Raw genomic sequence first — 26341 nt, forward strand, 5'->3', positions numbered from 1 at the left:
CACATCCGAAGAAGTAGGGCTGAGCATCCTCCCTGCAGTGCCCATTGCAGAGGGCAGGAGGCATCCTTGCACCCTCAGGAAGATCAGGGCAAAAGATGGGGTTCCTCCCATGCGGCAGATGGGGTTTACACGTGGAGGCAGGTAGCTCAGAGGAATTGTTTTCCCTCCTGTTACTGTGCAACACTTCTGCATCCACTTCTGCATGGCGTGCTTTAATCTGCAGCCCTCCCCTCTTGGCCCCCAGGCCTTGAAATTCCACGAAACCCAATTAAGAGAGATGAGAGAGCTCTAGCATGTATACATATGAAATTTCAGAAGGCTGAAAAAGAGACTCTTAATACCATAAAGCCTACCCTAAAGTAAAATTTGCATCTGAAATCTACATAGTTAACCCCGTGAGGAAGACAGCGTAGCTGAGTACAACTTTTTTCCCCGCCAGAGGGGCAACTTATCCAGGTCTTCTCTGTTCAGCATCAGCCTGCTTGCAGCTGAGGAGTGCTGCAGAGCAAGCCCTGTGCCTTATCCACAGCCTGCAGAAAGCATCACGGAATTGTAGCTCCAATTTCAGAGACTGTGCTGCAGTGTCCCAAACAGAACAAAACAAAAAGTAACCCCAACCTGTGAAGATCATACAAATTTTTCTAGGTTGGTAACGAAAAGCCAACTGGGTAGATGAGGTGCTTGTGTAGACTCACTAAAGGAAGTATTCAAGATTGAGCTAATTATCACTTACAGATTCAGCACATTCAGCCCAGCTTCCAAGTATTTCATGCTTTACTAACCTGATACTACATTGGTTTGTTTAAATTGCCCATCATGAACTATCCTAAGACACCCACGTTTAAAAGAATCACAAGCAAACAAAAAACTCTTAGGAAATCCACTCCTTTCTGTATGGCTTGAGTGTTGAGAGGGGAACTGGGGATAAAGCTTTATTCCCCTTCCATGCTTTTATCTATCTCTTTTGCTATCTTGTTTGTATAAGATACAAAATTTCTCCTCCAATTATCCTACTTTCAACTTAATCAGGTACTATTTGGGGACCTTACTTCTGTCACTCTGCTCTTTTTTGAGTCTCCGTATCTTCCCTAAGAACAGTGCACAAGTACCCTTTTCAATCCAGAGAAATTAAACAAGAGCTAAAAACCCGTCTGAAGGCTTTATGTGATCCCCTTAGTTGACAGCAGTGGGTTTGGCTGTAAAGTGTCTGAAATCTGGGGCGGACCGTGGTGGGGACTGGGCAGTGTGCTGGGAACACAGGTAAGTATTTCCCTGCAAAAACACGAGGCCTCAAAGCTGCTTTTTTTATTACCTCCGGATTCTGCAGAGGGCTGGTTATCTCACGCTGAGAGCCAGCATGATCAAAGCCCCGGGAAAGGTCAGGCATTCCTCCAGGAGTGACACTCAGCTGCCGGCACCGCTCCTCCAGCCCACAGCCCGGGCGGGCTGCGGCACTGAACTGAAATCCTTTATCTCGTTAACGAGTGAACCTACAGATTAGCAAGCCTGGCCTTAGCTTGATGTTGAGAGCATGTAACACCTGGCCTGGGCCTTCTGAAGAGGAAAGGTGGTTGTTTTTTAAAAAAATAATGTTGTGGGGGAGGCAGCATTTCCTTCCTCTGACTTAGCGCGAGAGAGTTAATGCTGATAAAGCTGTGCCCTGTGCTACACCGAGGGGCTGCTCTCCTCTTGTTCTCAGCTCCTAGTTCTGTGCAAGTGATTAAAACAGGGAGTGCCAAAATCCTGGGCAGATGAGAAATCGTCTACAGTATCTTCCAGTGAGAGGATATCGTTTTCTCACTGATTTGATAGACTGGCATTCAGTTCTTCACTTTGAGCTGGTTGTCCCCCATAAGCAGCTTGTGCAGGGACAGAGAGGTTTGGGAGGGTGAGTGGAAGGAAGAGGTGTTTGAGGTGAGCAAATCCTGTCTGTCTCTGCTTCTGCACATGAGGTGCCATATTTTTGTACCTGTACCAGCTCAGTGACATGAGGGGAGTTCATCCCTTGAGTAGGGGTGACAAGGATTCACCCCATGGCTCATGGTCCTGTCTCTTGCTGTCTGGAGGCTGACTCCTTAGCCTGGTTGGTTGGCATAAGGTATTTGCTGTCTTTGTCTTCAGGCATGGTGCTGGTGATGCCTGGAAAGGCTGACCTGAAACAGAGACTAGGCAGAGCAGAAGGAATAAAATAGGTATTTGTTGAAATATATAATATAATAACTACATATACATATAATATAATAACTAATAATAATATAATAACTACACTTTGGGTAGTGTAAGAGCCCGGCTGGGGCTACACCCAAGTTGAATCCAAGACGGATCCTGGTCACAAGTCTTTACACCTCTACAAGCCCTGGCCCATCTACACACTGGGTTCAGTTGCTCAACCACAGCCTCAGGCTATGAAGTCTCAGGCCCCTGGCTTGCCCCCTTCCCTTTGACGTTGTTTATGCTTTTTGTTTACTGGGTGTCCTGGATTCTCTAGCTAGGAAGGGATTGTTTGGTCCAACCACCCTGTGAAGAGAACTTACTAACATCTAATATGAAATTTCAGTCACCCACCAAACAGTAGAGAATCTGAAAGATATAAAAGCTAAAACCCGAGGCATTACTTGAACTCTGAGAAAGGCATGGGGAGCTCTGCCTGTTTCATGGTGTGAATAGTATCTTGACTGTGAGATGGTAGAATTCTGTTAACTGCCTGAAATTTGGAGCAATTTTTAGTTTCAGATGAGGTTAAGGTATCCTTATTCTAGGTGTAGGATAGAAGTAAGAGGGACTATGATTTCTCTCCATCACAAAGGGTGCTTTCTGCCATAAAGAAGAAAATATATTAATTTTTTTAGAGCAGAGCACTTGATTCCTTGATTAAAAGGCTGAAATTAATGTCCCTTAATCTGTCTCCCAGCCTATTTCTTTAAAAAAGGGGCAGTAAAAATTTGCCTCATCTGCAAATAAATATGGCAAACTATGTGGTTGGCTGTGGACATGCGGCCTCTTGAGCAAACTCAAAATGTCTGTGTGCAGCATCTATGGGGCCTGCAGCAGGAGTGCCTGTGTCTCTTGCCCGACTGCCAAATGATCCTCAGATCATCCAGCTAAAAAGTCTGCTCCCTCTGCAGGGGAGAGGTGAGGTTCTTTGAGGTGCTTGCCTGTGAAATGATTGCAATGGAGAAGGAAGAAAAAAAATGGAGCAGGGGAAAAAAACAAACTGAAAAACCAATAGAATAAAAAGTTATCTCCAGTATATAGTTGCCAACCTTGCCCACATTGCCAGCCTTGCTGGCTGGGGGTGGCAGCTGGAGGGGCTGCTGGGTGGGAATGTCGCTGGTGGAGTTTGCCCAGTCCCAGTGCCAGGCCAGACTGGACACTGCAGCAGTTCAGGGTTTGCTGCCCCACGGCAGCTGGTGTGGGATGGGCAGGTCTCATGTAGAACCTATGTGTGTACACGCTGAAAAAGAAAAGGATTAAAGCTGCATTGGGGTATCTCTGGCACTCTTGACCATTTGCCCTGTCAGCAGTGGAGGAGGGGGAGGGACTGAGTGCTTCTCCAAGGTCTCCTGGCATGTGCTGTTTTTGTTGTCTGATAAATTGTTTAGTGGTGTTTTGCAGACTCTTAACACACTGTGTTTCTCCCAAGTGTAGCCTTTATTGCAATGAAAAGTAGCAAGGAGGGATGTAGTTATGATAAGAAATTGTCCAACCCAGCCTCTGCCATGCTTTGAGGGGGGAGTTAATTACACAGGGGAAGACTAATTGAATGAAAAATCAAACTGTTGGTAATGATTGGGTGATGATAAATTTCAGAAGTGCCTTTTTAATGCAGTCAAGCATCAGTCTCATATAATGTTGTTTGAGTTTAGTAGGATTGAAATACAATTGCAGGGTGACCCGTTGCTACTAGTGGGGCTCCATGCGCAGCTCTAAGCCCATCTGGAAGGGTGATATACTAGAGGCTTGGGCAATCTGGCAATTTAGGCTGTTTTTTACAATGTTTACACTTCTACCTATATTATAAAGCACAGCCCAGGGCTTTTATGAGGATGTAGGTGCCTGCTGCTCAAAACTTAGGTTGTGGGCCAAGTGTGGGTTTTTTTTTTTTTTTTTAAGAGTGATTTTTAAATTTTAAAGGGAAGCTCTTGAATTAAAAACAAAACAAAAAAACAAGAAAAAAAACCAACAACAACAAAAAAACCCAAACAAACAAAAAAAAAACAGGCAGAAACATCCTGTGCAGGATTTAAAAGGCATCACGTGTCTTGTGCATACCAGCAACCTTTTTTTTAAGCCCTGTGGCCATGTGGGTGTAGGAGTTTAGTAGAAACAGACCAGATTGACTGGGATGGGAAGAGGGAGTAGGTAAGCCCCATATTTCTTCCTGCCTTCCCCCATCTCATGGGCTGCCACCCCAGCCACCAGTACATTTTCAGGTCAGTGCCCAGGACAACCATGCACCTGCATGTGTAAGGCCTGAAAGCTGAAGGAAATGCCTGGCTTTGGGGCACCTGAGGGTGCTGTGCAGTTAAATGAGCCAAGCAGGGCCAGGAGACCCAGGAAGCTTCGCAGGGGTGAGTACAGGATCATGGAGCAGAGGCAGGGTTGGGTGGTGAACAGGGCTAGTGAAGAGTTGGAAGAGTGCCAATGCCACCAATACAGTGAAAGATGCATTTTCTTTGAATCACAGAATACCCTCAGCTGGAAGAGATCCATAAGGATGATTGAAGCCCAAGTCCTGGTCTTGCACAGGACACCCCAAGAGACACCATATGTCTAAACGCTTCTTGAACTCTTGTCAGGCTGCTGCTATGACCACTTCTCTGGGGAGCCTGTTGCAGTGCCCAACCACCCTCTGGGTGAAGAGCCTTTTCCTGCTGTCCAATGTAAACCTCCTCTGACACAGCTTCACTTTGGGTCCTGAGGACTCCCTGGGTCGTAAGTGTGTGTTTCAGTGGGGATAGGCAGCTCTTAGAGGATGATCTAACTATGAAGGTGATGTAGGAGCATCTCTCCAGGTCTCCTTCCTTGGTTTCCCTCTGTGTCTGCAGGCAGGGCTTGCCATGAGGTTTCCATATCTGCATTTTGGGGAGTGGAAAAAAAGTGTTTCCTAAGCTGCCCTGGGAGAGACAGCATGCAGGCACAAAAGTGGGGTGCTCTGTCTCATCTGGATATCCTTTTTCCACTTCCTCCTGCAAACAGGCAGCTTGCACAGGTCCATTGTACTTACAGTTCTCCCCTTACCTGAGTCATCTCCCACTGTCAGCCCATGGCTGGGATGTGTCAATGTGGTTTTTTTGTCTTCTTAGATGCCGTTTGGCAAACAAGACTAAAAATAATGAGCATTTAGATTTTGTGTCAGTAGCTCAGCATCCAGCTGTGTTATGTGGTAGAGTTTATTGCTCTTCTTTTTTTAAGAGTCCAAATGAAACACTCGGCATCAATGGTTTGGGCCAAAGAAAGTGTTTCCAGCCCTGCTTCTTTGAGCCCATGCCTTGTTCGGGTCATTTGTTGCTCATCCTTAACTGTGTGCTGTGATTTTTATATTTTTAGCAATATAAAAATTTAATTTTAGGGCATGTTTTTGTTTCTTACTGATGTGATAAACCCTCATGGGAATGATCTATAAAATTAAGTTAGTAGCTTTTCAACACTTTTGTTTGTACTGAAATCATCTTGCACAATGTGGTAGAGAAATAATTCCTGTTGTGACCTTCTACTGATGGTTGAAATAACCTGTCTAAGAGACATCCTGTTTGTGGAGGGCCTTATTGCTTTAATTCCTGTTAAAATTGGTTTTGTCTTCTGGAACAGTGCTGCTGAAATTAAGTACTTGAAAATGAGTTTTACCTTCAGATAAATGTTGCAGTTTGCATTTTCAATCCCAGTGAAGCTTTAGCAGACTGCTACTTTTGGCCTAATCATTTGTACATTTTTAGGGATTTTTTTCGTTTAAAAATGAATATTTTATTTTAAGCCTTTGGACCATCTTGCCCACATCCAATGATGGATGTCTAATGAGATGACTTTTTGCCTCCACTAAATGGTTATATTGTTTGCACTGATGTATGCTAAGACTTGATGCATTAAATCTTTGGTCATTAGCCGATGCCATTAGCAGAAAAGTCCAAATCACTTAGAGCTGGGACTTAAGACTTTTCATTAAAACCTGAATTTGCATGTTATTGGATAAATCTGTTAATACGGTTTAGCCAGACTCAAGGAAGTTACTTGAAAACTTTTACAGTGCATATGCAGGGTCAGTGAGGCCTGAGATCCTCGAATTTGAAGAAAATGCCCCCTCTGAAGGCATGTGCTGAGCAGCCCCTGCATCCACCCCACCCTGCCCTGCCTGCCCACCACCACCCCCAGCAGGGTCTCCTCACCTCACTATGGCAAATCAGAGCAGCCCTTCCTGCCCCTTTGGAGCCTGAGGGCATTTGGCCTCAGCACTGGTTTCTCTGCAGGAGTCTTCAAGCAGTATCAGTGTGGTGGGGAGCAGGGCTTGTCAGGAGCACAGGGCAGCTGAGAGGAGTCATTGATGTCATCAGATTTGTTACTCTTCATCATCACATCCATTCCTATATTTTTTTTTTCTTTTTGTCCCCAGTTTTTTAGAGGACAGATGAGGCAAGAGCACTTCTAAAAACATCAGTCATGTTGGGTACCTTGACCAGCCCAGCATGATCTCTGCTTCTTCCTTTGCTCTAAGAAGATGCTGCCTAGTCAACCTCTAAGTTGCAGATTTAGCCATGGTACAGAGGTTTCAGACATGCAGAGGTGTGCCAGGTGCTCAGCTCAGTCCTTGTCCTTACCTTCTATATGACAGAACTAAGATGTTTTCCCAATACATGTCATAGTCTTGCATTTTCTTAATTGAGAACATTCTGTGCACCTTGAAAACTGCAGCTCAGAGGGAAGTTGACCCATTTCTCAGTTTTCTGGGCCTCTGATAGTCTTTGTTATGACATACGGTGTTGGATAGGCAGTAACATAGACTTAATAGAAATACATTTAAGAAAGGTCCCATTTCAAGGACTTTTGATCTACTGTGTGTGCAGTGCCAAAAGGCATCTTCCTGTCACCAGGGTGCAGGATGGATTTTTTTCTTGGTTCACCCCAGGAGCCTGGGTCTGTATCCTGTGAGACTTGAGGTGGCCCATGAGGAAAAGTCATCCTATCCTGTGACGCACGTTGTCTGCCAGAACAGAAATGCTGGACTTCAGAAGTTGTTGTCTGACAACCTGCTTTCACACAACACTTGTGTGCTTATGTGGTAGATGGAGTTTTACTTGCCTGAGCCATTTCCACGGTTTGAATATTGGACTGAGGCACATCCCTCTGCCTGTGAGAGAAGCACATGAGCTTGTGGGTCTGAGTATGCCAGAGAAAATGCCAAAGTTGTTGTGAGCAGGGATAACCTTGAGGCAAACAGAACAAGCTCGGGCCTTTGTCTTAACTCGGCTCTGGTGACACAAAACCCGAGCAGCTTTGTCCCCAGGGAAGAGCTGAAGATGGCACAAGAGGTGACAGCAGGAGGGATTCCAGCCCTCTTCCCCCCACTCTGGGGCTCTCTGGTCACATTCCACTGTTTCCCCTGGCAAGTTGCTGGGCTCTGGGCACTGGCTCCTCTGATACCCAGTGGGCTTCCTCTGGTGGCTTAGGACAATTGTCCTTACTGCCCAAGCAAGCAATAAGCCAGAACTCTGTATCCCAGGGGCTCAAGCTTGGACTTGTTAAAACCTTACTGGGCCCTCTGTTCTCTTTAGCCAATAGTGAACAGAAAGTGTTCTGGACAGGTCAGGAAACAATGGGGGGAAACACCTTTCCAGCTGATGGCATTGCTTGTATGTGACAAGGATGCACTAGGCAAAAGAAGGGATATTGTGCAGGATAAAGGCCTATGGGGTGTGTCACCATCCAGAGCATTTGTAGTGGCAGCAGTCCCATTTACCAGGTTTTTGGGGGTGCTAAGAGACTCCTGGGTGATTTGATGATGCAGGTTCCTGCTTGTTGGGTGTGAGGCTTGTCTTTACATCAGGAAAAAGATGAGCTGTTCAGGATGGCCAGAGTTAAAGGACCTTCTTGCAGAAAACAGAATTAAAACAAGAATTGGCTGTCAAATTGTGGAGTGTTTGCTGGCAGCTGATCTCTAGGAGAACCTATTGCTGAGTTTAGAGAGTGAAATAAGACATTGCAAAGTATTGTAACAGGGGAAGTCTTTTCTGTGAGCATGTGGCCTTGCTGCTAATTAAATGCCCTATCAGTGATATTTCCAGCACCAATGGGCTGTGTAAAACTAGATGCAATCTCTATATGTGAACTTGCAGTGCAGAAATTGAAGTGGGCTTCTCCTCCCCTGATCAGAGCCTTACAAGACCTGCCTGGCTCCCCACATGGTTCACCAGTGCTCCAGGTCTCCCAACAGCCTTCCTGAGCAGACAAGAACAAACAAATTAAGGAGTCATGGGAGAGAAGTAAATGGAGATAGCAGGGGATTTCTAATCAAGCTATTTTAATGCTGGGTGTGCTTTAATCACTTACTTAATGGCAGTGTTTAATGAACGCTTGAAATAAAGCATGTTTCTGTCAAATATTCAACACCCGTGTTTTTAAAGCTATCTTGAGGGAACTCGAATGCTTATTACAACTTTGCAGCAAAAAAAAAAAAATCACTGTTGTGCTATATTAATTTCCAAGACTGAAGGGGAAGGAGGGGTGAAAAAATTGGAAAAAGGCAAGAATGTAGACTAGCCAATAGTGGTGGTTTCTAACTAATGTTGCAATTAACCTGAATTTAGTGACTGAGTGTAATCCATCTAGATAGATACTTATTCAAGGCTTTGTCAAATCACATTTACACTTTCCCTTGCAATGCTCCCCTGGCTGTTGCACTGAATTTTTTGTTGCACGTCAGCCCTTAGGGCCTCAGGCAGAGCAGTTTTCTCCAGTTCCTCTTGTCCCTGTACGCTGCCTGCACTTTTAGCCGTGACACCCCCTTTGCACATCTTTGTGCCTGTGGACTGTGGCATGGTCCTGTTGGTCAGGAAGCTGCCTTTCCCATGCATTGCAGACACAGCCACTTGCTGCTAGGTTTTCCCAGAAAGGAAAGTGGTATGAGCAACTGGATAAAGGTCACAAACTTCTGCTCCCAAATAACCATGGGAAACTCTAGCAAGCATCCTGGGTGCCTCCTTTTACCTGCTGATGATGTACTGGCAGCTTCTTCTCTCCGACTTCTGCGGGCTCCTGGCGTGCTCTGGCTCTGGTTTCATGATGCAGTATGTCCTTGGGAAATGGGAAAACTTTCAATAACTGACTTAGAGTAACTTTCTTCTTCTACCCTTTCCCAACTCCCAGCACTTAAGTGCAACTTAGTTCTGTGGTGAAGAGTTGAATACAGTACATGAGGAAAAGGGGGACTGGGAGGATATTTTTCTGACCTCATCAAGCCATCAGTTTGTCCCTTGAAATGTGCGGTTTTGATTTTAGTTTTGTTCTGAGTAAACATTAGCAGCTGTGAAGCTGTAAAGTTTCACATCAGCACCGATGCAGCATTTCACTTCACCTCCTTTAAATGGCAAGTCCCTGGGGTGTCCCCCCTGCTGCTGGTAAGCATGAAAGGTCAGTGAGATAAATGGCCTCCTGCTGCCCAGTTGTGAAGCAGGGTTAAAAGATTGCACCTTTTTTATTTGTCTTTCATAAATCACAGTATTCCTAAGCCCCTGTTTCCTGTGAACAATGTGTTCCTGTGGGCATGCTTTCCTATCCCTATTACTTTTAGCTTCAGGTGAGGCTAAAAGTAATGCTGCAAGTCACCCCCACCATACCCGCTCTGGCATTTTCCCAACTGCACTGTCCAAGGATTGGAGAAGGTTTAGAAAATTAGGCATAAAGTTATCTCTGCTGTCAAGAGCCTAGAAAGAAGTTGGCTTTGGACATAAAACTCTTTCCTCTAAAAAATGGTTTGGGGACGTGGGAGTAACCTGAACTCTGTATATATTGACCTTGCTGCATCTTTGCGAAGGTGTCTATGAAAAGGGACAGTGCAATAACTCCCAGAGAGGTGGCAAATTGTGATTGCTCTTCCTGCTGGTGCTGATGAGCTTGTTTCCCCTACTGGTAACTAGTTTTGGCTAAAACACATTACTATTGCCTGCTCCTTTTCCACCACTGGTACTCCTTTGCTGAAGCCTGTCCATGGTGAACCCAGACGTGGGCCTGGTTTTGACATTGCTCCAAAATAACATTCTTCTTGATCTTGCATTTATATGGCAACAGCTGGTCAGCAAAGGCATAAATACAGAGTTAGTTTAGCTGTTGAAATGCTGTTGGTATTTTGAGAGGACAGCTGAAACTGCTGTCTTCTGGTTTTGCCAAAATGTTCAGCTTGAGGAAGATTTCAGGGCTGCAGAAATGAGAATATGCTAAAAAAGGGAAGAATTTTTCTTGTCTTTTCAGATCAAGGTAGCCTCAAATTCTCCCACAATAACAGGACCATTTAATCGTTTTATTTTGAGGTACTGCTACAGCAGTAGTGAAAAGGTTTGGAGATGTTTTGCCGGTGGGTGTTTTTTTTTGAGGAGCTATCTGTTGTGTTTTCCCCCTAAACTTAACACTTGCTGTCAAAAAGTTGAAGCTGTTTCTTCAAATGACCCCCCTCTTTCAGGAATGAAAGGGAATGTATGCATTTATTTATCTTTGGGTTTTTTTTTTTTTTTAATTTTTAAAAATAATTTTAATTTTTATTTTAATCTTAATTGAGAAGACCGTCTGCTAGTGTCTGTGACCAATGCATAACTTGCTGACAGGAGAGGAAGAGTGGACAGGCTAGGGCCTTTTTTTTTTTCTTTTTTTTTTTTTTTCTTTTTTAGAAGTGACTTTGTTTAAAGAAAAGAGAAAAAACAAAAAACAACCCGGCACCTCTTTGGATGTTGACGAGGGACACTCGGGTTTTGTGTGCAGAGGCTTGCTTGTCTCATGGCTCTCTGCAAAGCTCCCTGCCTGCCTGCAACCTCCTTTGTAGATGCGTGTCCTTTGAAGGGTCATTAATATCTTTCTCTGTGCAGCAGCTGGAACAAATGGTGGCCCCAGCTCCAGCAGGAGCTCCCAGCTGCCCACCTCGCCCAGTGCTGACCTACAGGCATTTTTGCTGTGGCTGTCTCAGGCTTTTTATAGTTTTTGCACACTTGTTGCATATAAGATACCTTACAGGTGTGGGCCTTCGCTGAAGCATTAGCTGGCTGTTTGGGGAGGACTTGAGGTTTGTTTTGTTCTGGACTCTTGCTTTTCTTCTGAAGCATTTAAAAAATGAGGGATAACTTAACTGGATTCAGACTGAATTTGTGCCCCGCAGGATTTCACCATGAACTCACCAGAGATTAATCTGAACTGTCTCACAGTGTGCTCCTTGGATGGGAGGGCAGGCACATGTCTGAAATGGTGAGTGGCTCAGTGAGTGCAGGTGTAGCACTGCCAGTGCAGGGTGCTTGCAGGGGTCACCCAACCATGTGGCAGCAGCTGTGCCAGTGCCACAGCCAGGGGATTTCTCACTCTGCTCCTTGCCCTGGCCAAAATGCCTGAGTAAGTTCAAGCTTTACCACTTGCAGGCTGTAATTTCTGTTTGCAAGGGAAATGTTTTCTGTTGTACTGACCTGTTCCTGAGTTACTTTAACACAGCAATAGCTTTAAGCAGGTGTCCGGTGCATATCGAAGCTCCTGCTGGGATAATGCTGACTGCTGGGTCAGGGCCCTCTTCCCTGCCAGCTCTTACCCTTCACCCGCCAACATTGTACTGGGGATTTTGGGGTTTTATTTCAGGTCAGTCATAGAACAGAATAGCAGCTTCATCTTAGCCCTAACTGGCCAAATAATTTGGCTCCTGCTGTTTCTGGTACACATAAACTTTCCCAGTCCTGTTGGTGTCCTTCAGGGACTGTCCCCTGCCTACACTGCTTCAGTTCAGCCTGAGAGCACATGCTTGGGAGAAATAAAAGATGCCAACTGGGAAGGCCAAGCTGATGAGAGAAAGTGCCCCAGCGAGGGCCACACAGAGGCCAGTTCCCAAAGGATGCTGGCATGGTCCATGCTGCAAGACTGTGCTCTGGTCCTGGAGCCTTCATGGCCGTGTGGTCTTCTCAGAGACCACCAAGGTTAAGTCACTCAGGAGTGTCCCTTTGAGCTGAGTGCTGTGGGGCACAGCTGTGTGTCCCCAGGCCAGCAGCAATAGGCTATCCCTTTGCCATTAGCTTTTTGTGTTTGTAACAGGTAATGCATGCATGATAAGGTGTCCTAAAACATAACAGGAGGTCTTCAGGTTGTAAAAAACACGTCCTCATTTTTAGCAATTTACATTTTCCAAATTGCATATCTTGAGCTGTGCTGTACGTCCCATTTCCTTTACTTTCCAGGTCATGTGAAGAACCTTAGGCACAGAGAATGGAACTTCACTGGTGTGGTATGGTAATACGCCATTTATGCTGCATAAGAGCAGAACAAATGTTCAGCTTCTCCAGATTGTCTTGGAAATGAGAGTGGATATGGAAATTTCATCCTCATCCACTTTATTGTGGTTCTAGAAGCTACTTGTGTACCTACTTGCGCCAAAATACTATGTTTTGGTGGGTGGATGAAGTATAACTTCTGTACTGAGATACTGAAGAACCTCACATAAGACAGTGTGTAATTATGTAATTGTCTCATGGAAGGTGTGTGGACTGATCGGGTTTTGCAGCTTTCCAGGCTGTGTTGAGGAAAAAAGGTACTCTGTGGACCATGCCTGTATTAGATATAAATGTCACCAGTGTGCCGGGGAGAGCTGTTTGTGGGATTGGTCAGCAGGTGCTCGGCAAGCCATGGGAAGTGGAGTTCCCTCTGCGTGGAGGTCATGTTGACCAAGATCAGGTCTCTGTTAGTCGCTCAAGTGTTTCTGCAGCTGTATGCATTGTCTTTGGAGGATTTGGGGAGACAGATGTAGTAGGGATACCATGTTTGTGGGAGGAGGAAGCCAGTGGGTAAGGACTGGGAAGCAGTAGAAGCAGTCTCAATCAGCAGAGTTTTGTACCTCAGTGTGAGTAGGATTTGGTCATGGTTCACAGCCCTGGAAAGCAGTAGTGACCACTGTGAGCAGTAGATGGTGGAAGGGGCTTTGGCAACATCCCTAGTCCAGATGTCCCCAGGGCAAAGGGTGCAGGACAGTGTCCATGGGACTGGGTGGGATGCCTAGGGCCAATCCCTCACTGCAGCTGGGGGTGAGTGGGTTGAGAGGGTGGCAAGAGTGGCATCCGGGTGTCTGTATATGAGGTCTTGGTCTCCTGCCCTGAACCCTCTCTGTGAGGAAGACCCAGATAATCCATCTGGGTTGCCTTGTAGGGCAGTTGACGTGGCAGAACCACTGCAAGTCCATAAGGCTTTTGGGAAATATGTCATCAGGCCTTTCTCCTCCTGGTTTCATCATGCATGTGTCACCCTGTGTGTCCTCCTGCTGTCGATCACTGTGGCCATCTCAGTGGAACCAGAGGGAACAGGGAGGCTCAGCCTGTGCCCAACAAGCCCCCGTCTGTTGTCACGCTGGGGTGACTGGCAGGATTTAACTGCCAGAGATCCCTGGGTCTTCCCCAAGCAGTCTGGGCAGGCAGGCTGGGAAGCTTTGCATTATTACTGTTTTTATTGTTACTTTTTTTCTCCCAATTTCTGGCTCTGCAGACCCCCAAATGCTCTTAATGGAGATATGGCCTGTTTATATGTTAATTTTAAGCCCACTGACAAGCAGTTTGCTTTTCTCCTGACTTCCCACGATTCCTTTGCCCGTTGCAAGCTGCTGCCATGGGCTTAGGGGATAAGGTGCTGAGAATTAGAAAATAAAATAAAATCTGCAGGATGCTGGAGAGCAGAGGGGTACAGGGATTGGCATGCTCCAAGTATAAATGGGTGATTTCTGAAAGCAAGGAACCCTGATACCAGGGGCGTGCATGACAATTACATCCAGTACAATACAAAATGTTAATTACTAAATTTTGAGAAATTAATGCTGATTAGCAGCTGTGTATGTGTGACCTAAATACATCTATTGCTTATCATTATTCATAATATACAGTTTATTGTTGATAAAGTAATGGCTGAATGGTGGGCTGGCCCACGAGTCTCATAGCTAAAGACTGAGGCCCGATTTGTAAATCGTCTGAAATTTGTTGGCCTCTGTTTTTTGTGGAATTTATACGGATGGGGAAGATGTATAGCAGTCTGAGCTATCCCCTTTATGACTCAACTCATAGATATTATTGAGAATTCATATTGGTTTTATTATTTGGTCCTTAAAAAAAGGACCTAATGCTTGTTGGCTTTAAAACACCTACCAGCGCTGCTTTCTCTCTCCATCTTGCAAAATATAAGACAAGGCCGAAGCTTAAATTAAAATCCTCAGGTTCTTATCTCTTTCCCACAGGAAAGCAAATCTGTGTTGAAAACCGTAAAATTAAGAGGAGAGCAAGGATAGCATAATTTAACAAAAATTCATGGCACCAGATTCTGAGCTATATGACTGGAGGGATAGGTCAGACATTAAGAAGATACTGCCTGCTAATGCAAGTTCCTTAAGGTGGTGCTCTGGAAAGAAGGAAAGCAGAAAATGCTGCGCTGGTTCCTGTTTGCTCCCTTTCCTCTGCTCCTACCTGCCTTAACAATAAATTGAGTTGTCCATTTAATAACCCATCTGCTTCCAAAAGTCCAGAAAAATCATGGACTTGTGCATGGAGCTATGTCCTAACATCTGCTTTGTGCCAGGATTTCAATAGTGAACTCAGTGAAAATTAATTTCATTGGCCTCTTAATTTTTTTTTCTTAATTCCTTATGTTCGACAGGCTGTCCATGCTGTCAATGTGTCTGTCTGAAGGATAGCTTTATTTTTTTTTTTGGGGGTGGGGGGGGGGTGGGGGTGGGATTTAATAAAACCCCATTTGTTCCATAATTATTTGTGCTAAGGGGCAGGGTAGAGTGGCCAGGCACAAATGAAGTGCCTGTCACATGCTGGCATCATCACTATGGCTTGTCCCACCATGGAAAGAGCAACTTGGATTTCAAGCAGTGTTAATAATGCAGGATTTCATTGGCATTGAGGAGTTCCGTTGTCTTGCAACCTTGATCTTAGGGGGTAATTTTGGATGGCATCCTCCTGTCATGCTGCCTGCCTCCTCCCCTGTGCCTCTGTACTGTGGGAAGTGCTGGTGGGAAGTGTGAATCTTGCCCTGTAAGGACATCACCTTATGGCACCCATTTCAGGACTCCTGTGGGCATTTGCAGCACTTGGAGTTCTTGATAGTCAGAGGCCTCCCAGCTCTGTCCCCCTGTGCTCAGCAGGTCTCCCCTCTAAGTGACCCTCTTGAGAGGCCACTGCCAGCTGCTTCTGTATGAAATCAGCCTTCTAAGGGTGACCCTTTAGTTACCTAGTAGACAGACCAAGGGTTTTCAACCATAGTTTGTAAAACCACAGGGAGCAAACCTGCTGTTCCTCTGGTGATGGCAGGGATTTGTCCCAGCTGTACTGTGCCATGGCCATGCAGGAAAAGCGGTGGGGGGAGGAAGAGGGAAGTTGATGAAGCTTGTGTTGCTTTTAAGGCTGGATATATGGCAAATCTGTACTTTAAGCCTTCTTTTTTTAAATGCTGTTTCTGTAACCAAAGGGTTTCTCCCGTGCTGCTGCTGACTCTGCTGTCCTTAGGTCACAGTCCTTGGTGCATGGTGCCTGCCTGCCCAGCACATTGCTCCTCCTGCCCTGCAGCTCTCCATTTGCCATTGCCGCAGCCCTGTCTCAGTGTCTCCCAAATGCCTTTCTTCCTGCTCCTGGCCCTCTGCATTTCCTCAATATCTGTATCCCTCTTAGGGTGCCAAGGTGCCAGTGGTTTGAGGATGCTGATTCTGGCAGCAAAGCTGGTTTCCATCCACTAACCCCAATGTCATGTCTGTCCACCTGTTTCCCCCACTTAAGTAATGCAAATATTTAAAAATAGCATTTTGGAAATGTTGGGGGGCGGTTTTGTGTTTTTGTTTGTGTGTTTGTTTTGGTTTTTTGTTTGGTTGGTTGGTTTGTTTCGTTTTGTGGTTTTTTGGGTTTTTTTGCAAAGCAGAAGCCTCACCTCGCTAACACAATTTAATTTTTGCTCTTTCCTTGCAGTCCAACAAGGTGCCCGTGGTACAGCCTTCTCATGCGGTTCACCCCCTCACCCCTCTTATCACCTACAGCGATGAGCACTTTTCCCCGGGGTCACACCCGTCTCACGTCCCCTCTGATGTCAGCTCCAAACAAGGTGAGTCCATCCTTTCCCAGCACAGTGGGGATGCAGAGTGGTGGTCCTGGTGCCCTCTGTGCTGCTGACAGAGCCAATATTACCAATTTGTAAAATTTTGGAAGGAGTATTCCAGGTGCATATGCTCACTTTCAGAGATGGCAATTCTCCTGTGATGCTGATATTTAACTTGGCTGTTTAAATTTTTATGCTCTTTCTAATGTGATAATTTTAGCTTGCTTTTCTCATCAAAGTCTTTCAAAATCTCAGTAAATAGCAGCCAGTCTTCACCATCTCCTGTGGTGCCCAAGACTTGCAGCATGCAAATACAGAAAGGGCAACCATCCCTCACAGTGAAAACACGGGACAAGTGCTTCAGTAGTGGTGTTATTGAAACTTTATCTTTCACTTTATTTTATGTCCTTGTATTCTGGCTGTCCGTATTCTTCTCTGTGTCAGTTGGCATAATCAAAGCATTGCCTATAAAAATAGTTTTTTATGCAAGTAAAAACTTGCTGGTTTTACCTGCAAGTAAAACCTTTACAAATCTGATGTCTTTTAATCTTCTTGTGATGTCTGCCTTCTGCAGAAAGAATCTTTTTAGATATTTGAGTCGTGCATGTCGGTCTTCTCTGCACCTCTAGGATCCCTTAAGGCAAGCACAGAAGCTTCCTAGATGGATGTCAGACCAGCCCTGCTCAGGGTCAGTCTGCATTTAGGGAAGAGCAGACAGTCCCCAGGGTGTCAAGCCCAGCCTGTGCCAAGGGCTTCTGCCCAGTGCCCAGGAGAACATAAGGGATTCCAGGAAGGGTGTGCTTGCTTGCAGTGGGTTGCAGGAGTTGGGGTGGGATGTGATGGATGTTGGGGAGGTGCAAGGGGAGTACTGGCCAGGACCATCACAGGTCTGAGCCAGGGTTTGAGTAGGCATCTGAGCAGAAGAAGCCTGCATGGGGGAGCTGATGGTGAGGAGGGAAAGAGAGAGCAGAGGCTTTACGAAGGCATTCACTGTAGTCTGGATATCTCTGCATGGGCAGGAAGTCTGTCAGTGCCATGACTGGTCCTGGAGGGTGCCTCTCCCTGCCTCTCTCTGCACTCTCTTGTCCCACCATGTGCTGTGACACCCAGTAGGCAAATATACTGAATCTCTGCTTTACCTGGGCACACATCCATATGCACAGTTGTCCCATTTATCTGAAGAGGCTTTTAGTCATCATTGTTCAGGGAGAGAGACTTTTTTTGTTCTGTCTTTCCCTGAATGCCTAGCTTTCATTTTGGATGTGCTATGGAGATAATAACGTGGGGTGGATCCAAAAAATACTATGGAGTGGTGGCTCTGTGTGGTTTTTGCTGTTTGTTGGTTAGGTTTTGTTTTTTCTAGGGAGGGGAAATACAAAAGGCACTCTGCCTGGAAAGCCTGGCCTGTAAATATGTGTATAATATCTTCCTCAGGCTTGGAAGAAGCAAATGGACACCTCCTGTCCTCATTTGTCTTCCTCCTTTGCGTCAGTGCCCAGGAGAAGGATATTCACACTCATTCCTTGAAATCCCAGGGGTGCCACGCATTAAGAGAATGGGATTTCCACCTCTTGCTGAAGCTGGCTGTGCAGCTGGGGCACAACCCACTGCTGCAGTTCGTGAGCTCAAGAGGTTTTTGCTTACTCCATGCTGAGCTTGCTCTTTTGTGCCCCATTTTTTGCTTTTACCCCAGTTTATTTTTGTATTCCTGTACAGCAGACCCCAACTGAATAACATCGGGTTTGTTGGTTTTTTTTGTTTCTGCTGCATATCCTCTCTTTTGCTTCTTCTCTACCCTCTTCCCTGTCCACCATCCCACCAGTCATGTCCCCATCCCTGAGTGCAAGCCTGCTGAGGGGCTTTGCCAGGAGGCACAAAGCTCATTGCCCTCTGGTGTTCTAAATGGGCTCTTGATCCCTTTGCTCAGTGTCTGGCAAAGATTGGGATGGATGATGTGGATAATGCAGGCTGGAGACTGCTAGTTTTGTCTGGGATGGTCTCCTTGATGTGTGTGGTCTTTCCTTCCATACTCCCTGTTCCGGCGCCACTGGCGCGTGGGAGCAGCCGCAGTGAAGTAGCCCATGCAGTTGCTGCAAAGAGAGGATTTTTTTTCCCCTCAGGTCCTCTGCCAAATGCCTCCAACCATTGTTTCTGTCCTCGCCTCCCACTGTGGGTCTGGAACAAGGCACTGCCCTGGCACCCTAGCCCTGATGCCAGGGTGCCCTCCCCCCACCAAAATCCTCCAACAAGGGGATCCACAGCAGCTTGCCCTCAGCACTGCCTCTTGCACCCCAGGCGCTTTGGGATGGACACACAGCACCGCTTTCCTAAAGGCAGTTACTTTTAAAATTTTATTTTATTTTATATTATTTTATTCTATTCTATTCTATTCTATTCTATTGTATTTTTAGTTTTATTAATTTTATTTTTTTTTCTTAAACCTCTCGAGAGCTTTCTTTGGAGGGCACTGGCCATATGGCAGCTCTGTGTGTTCCTGCGAGCACGAGGTGCTGGTAGCCCTCCATAAAGGGCCAGAAGTTTTTGATTAGCAATAACAACTGTGCATTAGTTAAGAGAGAGCAGTGTTGTCTCCGTTGGTCAAAACTGCAGATTCTGGGGAAGGAGTGGTCCAGTTCCCTGTGCAGAACTTGGTCTGGATGGAGCAAGGTCATGTCATCATTTCCAGGAGCGTCAGTCATCATCAGAGATGTGAGAGATGAGATGCTGGGCTTCTTCTACACCTTGTTTGGTTTTCTTTTTTTTTTTTTTTAACCACTCCGAAAGAGTGTTCCCTCTCATGTAAAAGCCCTGGGATATGTAAAATGTTTACTTCTCTGTTAGCTGCCAGCTGTTTTACACCTTTTGAAAAGACAGCTGGCCAGAAATTCAATCCTCACTTAGGTTGTGGTTCCAAGTCTGAAAATTCAGGTTTACTGAGCCAATGACACCACTGGTATTATTTTCCATGCTTTCTTGTACATGGTCCTGACAAATATTCTTCAAATCTTGTAATTAAATTCAGAAGATTTAAATACAAACTGGGCAGGGGAATAAATCGGTAAAATCAGTCTATAAGTCTCAAGGTAGCACACGCACAGTCTTGGACCTTTGGGGTGTCACTACATAAATATTTAATAGCCTTTTAAAGCAGCCGATTTAACATATGAAGTAGACTTAACAATTCCTTCTGCTTCACCCCCTCTTCCCCAAACACATTTAAATAAACCAATGTCTTTGTGGCCTCTGCAACTGTAATTCCTTGTCTCCTGGGAGCACAAGGTTTAGGTGAAGAATGGAGACCACAGACCCTTTTGGGATGAGGATTAGCTTTAATCTTGAGGTGATTCTTGCAGTTGTAGGACTCTGTGTTCTGGGGAATGTGAGCTGATGGATCATTCCTGATGGGACTCTTATTTTTCCATGAAATACTACCATTGCAAAACAGATTGACCTTGGAGCCCACAGGACTCAACTTGATGAAGGGCTTAGTTGGAACTGGAGTGACAATTGGAAGCCAAATGAATCATATCAAGTGTGACCATTACAGGCCTGAAAATGATTCTTAATTAAGCACTGATCCTCTGTGGTAGCAAGTTTCCAAAATCTGTGAATCCATAAGGGAACCCCTGGAAATATAAAAGTAGCAATTTACCTAATCTAATAGCTCTTCTGTGCTGCCTCTTTGACAATGTTTTATTTCCCCTTGTTTCATGATGTGTTTGAAGAGGTCCTCAGGATCCTGTCAGGTTTGGTGAGACCATTGAGAGGACAGTAGCACCTTATGCACTTCGCAGGAGATCTAAAGTTGCACAGGTCCTTACCCATACATTTATTTCCTCCTTCCACATAGTTTTTTCTGGTATCTCCCTTTGAATTGCAGTATCATGTGCAATATTTTTAAATGTGGCCTGTGTAGCCTTTTGCTTTTAACACTAACCAAGAAGGTGGTTATTCCTTATCCGCAGCACTAATTCCATTGCAGTATTAGCTGGGAACTGTAGGTCATATAAGAAGTATTTTGAGGGGAAACTCACTCATTCTTCTGTGCTTTTTAACAGGCATGTCCAGGCATCCTCCAGCTCCTGATCTCCCTACATTCTATCCCTTGTCTCCAGGGGGGGTTGGACAGATAACACCACCTCTTGGCTGGTAAGATTTTTTAGCTTCTTTTCAGACAGGTGCATGTTCACACCATTTGCTATTGTTGAATCAATCACAGCATTTACAAAATAATAATAATGTCATTCCAGTAAGAAATTGCTACTTTATTTTAGCTGAAAAGATGAAAAAATGTCAATCTTTGAAATTAAATTAATCTGCTTTTTGAACACATACAGAAATTGAAGTGTGTAGATTTCACTTTGAAGTCTGTATGTTTCTTATGGTGCAGATTTGTGGCTCAGCTTTTGGAAAGATAGCAGAAAACAGTTTTCAAGTAATTAAATGTGAATTTTAATAAACAAAATTGCAATTGCTGAGTAGAGGGGAGGTAAGAAGGAACTTTGAAGTGTGTGTGGGGGCGAAATCTTGAAACTGCCCCAAATGGTGAACAAACTTTTGTAGTCTGCTGCTTTTCACAGTTTCTGTATGGAAAGAATCCTCTTCCACTGAGAGATCTTGCTGCTCTTGCTAATACTAGCACTCTCATGATTTCTTGCTGCCACTCAGGGTGTCATTTTCCTTTTGGAGGAAATGTGGTATTTTTGGAGTAAAAGGTTTGGCAGGGTGCTTCATGTCTCCTTGGGGTAGATATGTACTTGCCTTCAGTTCTCTTGGAGCAGGGAATAAAGCAACTCGCCCACAATTCCAGTGCTTTAGAATTTGTATTGTGACTAGTCTGTGCCCACGCAATGAGGGATGCAGATTTTTTTTTATTTTTAATGTCTCCATGGGAGGGAAACATGATCCAGATGACAACAGACAGAGAAAGTAGAGAGCAGGAGATGGTGAAATGCTGTATTGCTGGCATATTCTTCAGGAAAGGTCACGTGCCTTTTGGGAGCAAATAATTAGTAGATATCAAACTACAGTATAGAAGTATCTGACTATATTTTTTGACTCTTGTTTACCCCCCTCTTTCCCATTTTGCTGCTTAGCTGACTCCTCACTTCCACTGTCACCATGCAGTTGCTAGCATGCGTTTTCCAGATGTGGTCAGTCATTTCTTCTGAATAGTTTCTTGGTGCAGAAACTGGAGGGAGGGAAGAGAGAAAAGAGAAAGAAGAGTAGGACAAGATCCAAACTTAAAAGGCTCAGGGATGTGTTCAGCAGCACTCACCAACAGCAGGACATACTCAGCTGTCCCTTATGCTATGACTCCCTGCTGTGAGGTAGCGCTGTTGGGACTTTCTTATTTTTTTCTTTTCATTTCCTCTTTCCTTTGAATGCTGCTCATTTCCAGTAATACACTCCAAGGGTGAAATCTGTGTCCTGAACCTTACAAAGGCCAGGTTCCATTTTTTCTCATCTGAGAGCTGATTGACCAGTCGATAAGCAACCGTTTGAATAGGATTGATGTGTGTGGTATCCCTCTGGCTGGTAGAGGTGTTTGGGCTGAACTGGTGTTTGCTCACATTGCTTCAAGGTGTTCACTGTAGTCGTGACTGAGCCATCACGGACTGAATGTGATCAAAATGCAGTGATGATGATAAAAATTAAAGACTTCAAACGATGAACTGGTGGCAAAATATTCTGTATATGTGGGAGTGAAAAGGAGGCAAAAACTTCATACAAGCTTCTCTTACTGGACTGCAAAGTTTGATCTTTAAGTAGTAAGATAGATTTGTGTCGCTGTGGTTGGGTTGGGCTTTTTTTATCAAATAAATTTCAACTTAGCAAAGCTGTCCATTTGTACCTCACTATAGCATATGCTAATGGAGAGAGTCTTTAAGTTTTCAAAGATTTAATGAAACTGTTCAGAAAGATTTTTAGCTTAATAATTCACCATCTGGTGGTCTCACTCTGATCTGCAGTAGAACTATTTGGAATAAGATGCTTTTTTCCTAAGAGCTTGTTTAACGAATTTGGTTCCAGTGCTTCTAAAACTAGGTGAGAGAGGAATGGAGATAGAGAGTGTGCATGTGTGTGTGTGCCCCTTTGGGGAGGAAGGCTAGTTGTTCTGCTTTCCTTCCCAGTGGAAACTTAGATTGGGAATCTTTCAATAGTAAGGGAGAAAGTTCAAAGCATTTAAGTGTTCATTAGTTTCATTAGGAGAACTCTTGAATGTGTTCGCTCTTACTATTTATTTGTGACTAGTGCTGAGTTCCCATCAAGAGCTTGTAACTCTAGAGTAACCATTGAATAATACCATATTATATGATTGATGGGTTCCTTTCTTCTGTGACCTCAGGCAAGGTCAGCCTGTATATCCCATCTCGAGTGGATTCAGGCAGCCCTACCCATCCTCACTCTCAGTCGACCCTTCCATGTCCAGGTAGGTGTAGGAGGTGAATGACTGACTGGGGAGTAACTGCTGGCATTAGAGGGCAAGTTGCTCTTCCGCTTGCATCTTATGGTCTGCCTTTGCTTGCTTTTCAGTCAGCTAAACCTTTATGCATTCATTTTTATTTAACTTTCTTGTGTATATGCAGTTTGCCTGGATCCCACACTGGTCTCATTCAGCATTTTCTTGTCAGTCTCTGAAGTGTTGCAATGAGGAGCACCCAGTGAATTGTCAACAATTAATTGAGCTGTTTCATCTGAAATGAGTCATTTGTTCATTTCTAGATGCAACACGTAGTGTTGTGCGTAGCATCCTTGGGTTTTGCTCATGTTGGTATGCAACCAGGTGGATTGTCACTCTAGTCTGCGTTCTCTAGTTACAATTTCAAAGTTGTTGGTAATTAGTCTTGAATCATGTAGGTAATGCTCTGTGTGGAAACTTGCTCACAAGTAGGTGTTTCATAGCCCAAAGCCACTAATGGCAGGGGATGCCAGCACAGTATTTGTACTGGTGTGTGACTCAGGCACTGTGTCTTTATGTCTAAGTGCAAACAAGCAATGCTAATTGAGACCTGGCCATGACACACTCCAGACCTCCTATGCTCTGCTTTCGCATTCTAAAGACAGCTTCTGCATCCTGTGCTTGGTGTACAAGAGGTTGCAATATACAATTCTTGGGATTTTTTAATGTGATCTGTAGAACTGACATTCTCTTGCACAGGGATTTAAGGCAGGCCACTTCATAAGTGGTAGGTCCTCTTACCTCTTTGTGTGTGGGCTCCTTTGGATTATCACTGTCCCTTCACTTCTTTACAGGAGAATGATAAGCATGTGCCTGTCAGGGTGATTGGAAGAAAACCCATTCTTTCTCCATGATAAAATCACTTGATTTGGTTACAGGGCTTTGTGTTTATTTGATCACATGAAGGAAAAGGGCAACAAGGGGACTAGGGAATGGTGGAAGGAGAGGCTGGATGCCATTCCTTAGTCATCACTCGTTCAGCAAAATTTTGGAGCATGAGCTTGCTTTTGATGTTAACAGTACTTTCCACCAGTTTAAAATACAGCATGCAGGTTTTCTGCTGTGCCAGAGTTTGCAATGCTCAGCACCTTCAAGATCTGTCTCAGCTGTCCTTGAGAATGACCTGGGTTAGTAAGGTAGGATTATTCCGTTAGTGGTATTTTGATTTTATTTTCTATTTTCCTTCTTGTACAAATGAAAGGAAACTTTAGTTAGGACAAAAATCTCTCCCTGCTCCCATCCTTCATCCAGAATGCAGGATTTTCAAAGTTTATTTTAAACATTTGAGGTAAGAATAGTGGGTTTAGATGGAATGATGTTAAAATCTTTTACCTTAAGTACCTTGAAGAGTAAAGAGGGCCATCAGGAACTTCTTGAAAAGACTCTACTTTCATTTTATTTGTTTCTGCATGGCAGTTTCCTCCTTTGCATTGGCTGGTGGTGGATATTTCAAGGATGTTTATATCCTGGTGTGGAAATACATTTTTTGGTTAAGAAATGTGTATTTTTATTGCTAGACAGTGCAACAGTACAAATATAAAATATTTCTTGTGTGCATTGCTAAAAGCGTTTGCCTGAAAGGTAATAAAACAACTTCTCTAAAACCAAAATGTAGACTGATTTGTTTGTTTTTCTTGAATAATTGGGCTATAATGCACAAATCTTAGCCAAATATTTCTTGTGTGCTCTTTAAGAGTTGTCTTCATTGCAAGCTCCATAGCATTTGCATTCTTGGAGTGTCCTGCTGCTGTCATATGTGTGATGCCTGTCTTCAGTGGAGTTACAGACCTTGCTTTGTTTTCTCTTTTAGGTTTTCACATCACATGATTCCTGGTCCTCCAGGCCCTCACACAACTGGAATCCCTCACCCAGCTATTGTAACACCTCAAGTAAAACAAGAACATCTGCACAATGACAGTGAGCTAATGCATGTGTGAGTCTGCCTTTCTGTTCTAGCCTTTAATTAATAAATGCATGAGAACTAACTCTGTCTCAAGAAGAGTCAAGTATGTTTTTAAAAAAGTGCCTTTCATGACCTCTTGAATTTTAATTCTCCTATAACCAAAACATGGACTTCGGGCTGCTGTTTGGTAAGAGTAGTGAGAAGCCATTTTCCATTCCAGTCCAGGACTTTTAAGCTGTTGGCAACAGTCATCTTGATTCAGTCATAATCATGGACCTGTCCAGTTCTGACTGGTGGTTGAGTGTGTACTCACGAACTTCTGCTGGAAAGTTCTTACATGCAAAACTCACTAGTAAAAAGCAGTTTCATTGCTTAGTACTCAAAGGTGAAAGACCTAGGAAAGAAGAGGATGAGAAGCTGTTCTCCTGGCTGTGGCAATGGTCTTTTAGGATACCCTTGGATAGCCTTTCAAAACAAGAGTTGAGACAAGTCTGGAGCAGATTCACAGATAGTGTTACTTGCTATAGAATGTCAACCTGACATCCTCCCTGAGTATTAAACTAAAAGGTATGAAAGTGGATGGGACATGACCACTGAAATTCTCATTCTTACTACTTAAGTGCTACTGTAACCACGAGTTAGTAATTTTCCATTGGATCGTTTTAGGTTGAAGGCAAATTAATGTTTTTTTTCCTTTCCTTTCCCTTTCCCAACCACGTTTTAGGAAGCCTCAGCATGAACAGAGAAAAGAACAAGAGCCAAAAAGACCTCATATTAAGAAACCTCTGAATGCTTTCATGTTGTACATGAAAGAAATGAGAGCAAACGTTGTAGCAGAGTGTACTCTGAAAGAAAGCGCAGCTATCAACCAGATCCTTGGCAGAAGGGTATGTACAGAAGGGTTTGTGGGTGCTCACGTGTGCTGCTAATTTGTGTTTCCCTTTAGCTGGGTGTGAAGGCTGACTTTCCGCTTGAGGTCATAACTGATGTGCAGCTATCAAATTAGCTATAGAAGATAAAACATGCAACAAAAATAAAAGCAGTATCTTGATTTTCTTTTTTCAGCTTTAGCAACGTCATCAAATTTGTGTCTGTTCCACTCATGTTATGGTGCCAGCATCTCAGACTTAAAATACCCTCAGTCTCACATAGAAAGATAATTCTGATCACATTCGGGGTCCTCCCTTAGGCTGGTGTCCATCAGAGCAGGAAGGGATCATTTAAAGATGAACGCTGGATGCCACTAGACATGAAACTCCAAAGTCAATATAACATGGTCCAGTTGTAGTCATGCAGGTTGGGAGGGACCCACAGAAGTCATGTGGTCCAACATCTGCACAAAGCAGGTCCAGTTACATCAGGTTGCTCAGGAACCTTCTCAGCCAAGTTTTGAATGTCTCTGAAGTCATCAGCCTAGTACTGAGGATACCAGCACCTTGCTGAGAGCTGTATGCTTCTGGGGTGTTGCAGTTGCGCTTTGTGCTTTCCACGCTCAGGAAAAAGCCTGTACAGGCCAACTCACAGTACAGCCTTTGTGTTCTCTGCTGGTGTTACTCTTCCAAGGAAAGGCAGCAGAGGTAAATGCCCATTTTGCAATTGACTCCCAGAAATGAGAAAAGGGGTGACTTTGGTATCAGTCTGAGTTTGAGCAGGGATTATTCAAATTCTCAGTGAACACCTCC

At 44.4% G+C, this 26341-nt stretch overlaps 1 protein-coding gene across 5 annotated transcripts in view; it reads left to right on the plus strand.

Moving 5' to 3' along the window:
* The window catches only part of LEF1 (lymphoid enhancer binding factor 1), a 70102-nt gene that overhangs the window by 25410 nt on the left and 18351 nt on the right, over positions 1-26341 (plus strand). For 3 of the 5 annotated variants that reach the window (XM_062493780.1, XM_062493781.1, XM_062493783.1), the window contains exons 4-7: positions 16167-16299; positions 20352-20442; positions 24567-24689; positions 25384-25546. In XM_062493780.1, coding sequence (XP_062349764.1) covers positions 16167-16299; positions 20352-20442; positions 24567-24689; positions 25384-25546 — 510 coding nt within the window. Of the gene's footprint in view, positions 1-16166; positions 16300-20351; positions 20443-22642; positions 22727-24566; positions 24690-25383; positions 25547-26341 lie in introns of all 5 variants that reach the window. The other 2 variants (XM_062493778.1, XM_062493779.1) reach the window with 1 other exon arrangement.

Source organism: Cinclus cinclus, chromosome 5 (assembly GCF_963662255.1).
Source record: "Cinclus cinclus chromosome 5, bCinCin1.1, whole genome shotgun sequence".
Lineage (NCBI taxonomy): Eukaryota > Metazoa > Chordata > Aves > Passeriformes > Cinclidae > Cinclus > Cinclus cinclus.